Consider the following 3,659-nt stretch of genomic DNA (forward strand, 5'->3'; position numbering starts at 1 on the left):
TTACAAAATTTAGTGATAAAAATGCAAAGCAACTTAAATCAATTCGTGTTTACCATCCAAAATAGAATAAAAGCAAAATAAAACCCTGATTTTTACATCTCAGAAGCCAAACAAAACAAAACAAAAGCATAAGTGGTTTCAATCCAAACTACTAGACCATATAATGTCAATAAACCCTACATCAGCCATGTCACCACTGCTACCCGTACCCGTTCCGTTGTTAAGAGTTAAGAGACAGGTTACGGGTCAGATTAACCAGCGACGCGGTCGAATCCCTAGAGCCGTTGCTACTGTTTAGTGATCCTTCCCCAATTGTCCTATCTCCTCCTACATTCTGGTTCTTCTACAAGAAAAAAAATTATTATAAACCGTCACATGAAAATAAACGTTTTATCAATCCGCAAGATATTACCTCCTTAACGATCCTTTTGGCTTTTATCAACTTCTCCCTGCTCTCATAAAAGCTTAGATCGTCTAACAAAGACGTTTTCGCTGAATAGCTTTTAAAAATCTCAAGCATTTCCAGACCTTGTTTCAAACCCACCTGAAAGAATGTACAGTTCAACATTAACCAATATCGGTTTTATAAAAATATAGCAAAAATAAAAGTTAAACAAATAAAAATGTACCTCTTGAGTGTCCCTGGTGTATGTAACGGGTCGGTTATCATTGTTTTCAAGAATTATGTGTCTCAGCAGCGTGTTGGGAACATCCTTTACGATGTGCCACTTAACTGGAAAAAAACCGTTCCATTTGTCAAGCTGCCAAAAATCCATGTTCTTTTCGTAATCCACAGGTCCGATCATTTCAGCAACACCCACAAACTGCCCACTTCCGTTTACCTATAAACATGATCAAAAATAAATAAAAAAATACCTAAAAAATGTACACGTGTAATAAATAAAATATACAATAAACAAGCTTACAGAAAAAAAGAGGAAAATGTTTGCTTTTCCTTCAGCGTCACGAAACGCAGTGTCTAATTTCTTGTTGCCATTAGGCGTGCTAGACCAAACGTCATACTTAAGGCACTTGTGAACGTCATCTTCACTATACGACTTGATTACGTAAAACTTGGCATGATCATACTTTGTCTTAAACTCTTCAAGATTATATTTATCACGTGCGAGTGAAACTCCCATTTTTTCATCTTCAAGATGCGTATTTACGCTCTGGGCCCGTGGGCCACGTGTTAACTCTTCAGATTCACCAGTCGCAAAAGACTTATCCCTTGATTTGTATCTATCGTTATCGTTCCAAAGTCTACCACCAGAAGCGTAGTTCATAGCGTAGTTTGAAAAAAGCCCTTGGTTCTGGTACGCGAATGATGAATAATTCCCGGACGATTTATACCCTTTTGCGAAATCGGCAGACTGGTAAGCAGACCCCAACTAAACCATAAAACGTTCCACGTTAAAAAACTTGCATATCATAGACGACTAGGGCTGCAAACTAAACCGAACAAACAAGAACAAGACCTTCGCTTCCCTATGAATGACATTATCTAAAAAAGGGTAAAAAGGTAAAACATACCTTGTTAAGTGACCTGATATGCTGTGACTGAAGGACTGACTTCGGAACACTAGAAGCAGACTGTTGTCGGGACTTCATATCCAAAGGGTAATTTGGAGAGTTCCCGGTATAATTCATGGTTCTTTTGGAATTAAGGTCACTATATTTCATCCCGTTTGAGCCCGTAGCAGACTTTGTGCCGTAAGATGATGTTGAGTTAGAATTCCACGCATAGCATGACATGGCATCTGATGAAGAAAAATAGGGTTGTTGCCCATCGACGCCCATAAAAGTCCCAGTAGCATAAGGATTATAACTAGGCATATAATAAAGAAGCGAACCGTTACTATCCGTGTAAGAACCGACACTAGAGTTCATATTACCTGAACCATCACTATATGCTCCATTTTGACCTAACAAAAACAATCAAACAAAATAAATCATTTTCTGATCATCAAAATACAAACGATTTGGTTCATATTAACATAAAATAATGAAAATAATGCAACTTTTAACCTGGATAATGATAATCGTAACAGCTAGTAGGTGAGTAGTTAACACCTTGCCCTGCAGTTGCCTTATTGGCAGCCCCGCCTTTTACAGAAGGAACAGAAACCCCTGCAAACGGTGGGGCTGATCCCGAAGGTATGCCTTCTTTTCTAGAACCCTAAAACAAAAATACAGATCTAATTAAATTAAATGTGCAACCCCTCAAAGTGTCTGATTATATAATATAAAACATTGATACATGCATTGATCGAACAACCATAAACGGAAAAGTTCAAAAAGGGGTCTCACCGGATTTTGATCGTCCATTTTAGCACCCGTGCTAGACTTCAATCCAGATGCTGATGGCTCCGCTGCTAAAGCAAGTTAAGCAAAATCCCAAAATAAAATTAACAAAACCGTAGTTATGCACACTTGCACCCAGAAAATTTACAAAAAATTATATGATATTGACTTCAAATCGAGATCGTGATCATTCTGTACTTTAATCGGCTTCAAATGTCAACTTTTTATTTTATAAAAATGTGATCTTTTAGGCTGATAGAACCAGAAAAGATCAAGAACAAAAATGATTCTATAAGATTTAAACTTTTGTGATCAAACCCCAAAAAATTCTAAAAAAAAACTACTTTGAAAACACAAACTGCAACCAATAAATAAAGGATACACTGTAAAATGTTCTTGTCTCCAGGCATATTAACCTTCAAAACAAACTCCTGAAACAAAACAACTCCAAAAGTGTTAAACGAATATATACAAAAATCATCAAAAACAACTTTAAAAATATTTTTATGCCAACAAATGGGATAACTTGAAGCCAAAAAAAATGCGATGCTCTGAAGATATAAAGAACAAGATTCTTTTAAAAAAAAAAAAAACAAAAAGTACAATGCATAATTGGTTCACACTTTCTCAAAATGTCAACACAAACAAACACATCATAAACCATACAAACCCTAAAAATTGCAACTTGAAATCAACATCAAACAGAAACACCCCACAAAATATTTAAAAATCTTTATTTAAAAAAACCCTCTTCATTTTCCCTGAATAATCACAATCAAACCGAATTCAAGTAAAAAAAATGGAAAATCTTAGAAATATTAAAAATGTTAAAGATAATGCAACCATTATGTATGAAGAATTATGAAAGAACATAAATAAAAAGAGCCCATGAAAAAAAAAGTTTTTTTTTTTGTAGAATACTCACAATAAAACCAGAACAAGTAAAAAAAATAATAAAAATCTTGACAATGTTAAAGATAATGCGATCATTATGCATGAAAAATAATTATGAACAAAGAAAATAAACCCATGAAGAAAGATTGAATTTTTCATGGAATAATGAAGCATTGGGATAAGTAAGTGAATATTGAAGAAGAAAAGTGACCTGAAGAGTGATCACCGGGAAAAACGGTGAAAAGCGGCGGTTGTAGGGTGGAAAACCGGCGGTGAGTGGGTGGAGGCGGTGAATTGTGAAGAGGGGAGAAGAGTGTGGGCGTGTTTGAAGAGGGGGGATTGCTAAACCCCTAAATGTAGATCCAACGGTTGAGATGAGTTGATGGAGGTTATTTGGACGGTTGGAAAGGGGTGGTTACAGAAGAGTGAGATTATCGGATAAAAACTTTTTGAATTCTTGG

At 35.7% G+C, this 3,659-nt stretch overlaps 1 protein-coding gene across 7 annotated transcripts; it reads right to left on the reverse strand.

Moving 5' to 3' along the window:
* LOC110885075 (YTH domain-containing protein ECT1) lies at window positions 1-3,659 on the reverse strand. Of its 7 annotated transcripts, none has more exons than XM_022132773.2 (10): window positions 3,410-3,655; window positions 2,687-2,735; window positions 2,311-2,375; window positions 2,029-2,179; window positions 1,854-1,925; window positions 1,534-1,760; window positions 927-1,391; window positions 630-842; window positions 413-544; window positions 1-343 (listed from the first exon to the last, which is right to left on the reverse strand). In XM_022132773.2, the coding sequence occupies exons 2-10, from the start codon at window positions 2,712-2,714 to the stop codon at window positions 221-223; spliced, it is 1,476 nt and encodes a 491-aa protein (XP_021988465.1). In that variant the 5' UTR covers window positions 2,715-2,735; window positions 3,410-3,655; the 3' UTR covers window positions 1-220. The 7 variants fall into 7 exon arrangements, with proteins under 7 accessions (XP_021988465.1, XP_021988466.1, XP_035834375.1 ...); XM_022132774.2 differs by having other exon boundaries at window positions 1,896-1,925; window positions 3,410-3,654; XM_035978482.1 differs by having other exon boundaries at window positions 1-340; window positions 1,534-1,925; window positions 2,311-2,372; window positions 3,410-3,659.

The sequence above is a fragment of the Helianthus annuus genome, chromosome 10, assembly GCF_002127325.2.
Source record: "Helianthus annuus cultivar XRQ/B chromosome 10, HanXRQr2.0-SUNRISE, whole genome shotgun sequence".
Lineage (NCBI taxonomy): Eukaryota > Viridiplantae > Streptophyta > Magnoliopsida > Asterales > Asteraceae > Helianthus > Helianthus annuus.

What these genes read in the sequence shown, in the direction of transcription:
- LOC110885075 (XM_022132769.2), bottom strand. Translation starts at nt 2,714, where the DNA reads ATGCCTGGAGACAAGAACATTTTACAGT. An exon ending in AGACAAGAACATTTTACAGT is followed by an intron (nt 2,376 to 2,686) that starts GTATCCTTTATT and finishes AACTTGCTTTAG; the next exon opens with CAGCGGAGCCATCAGCATCT. An exon ending in CCAAAAGGATCGTTAAGGAG is followed by an intron (nt 344 to 412) that starts GTAATATCTTGC and finishes TTTTTCTTGTAG; the next exon opens with AAGAACCAGAATGTAGGAGG.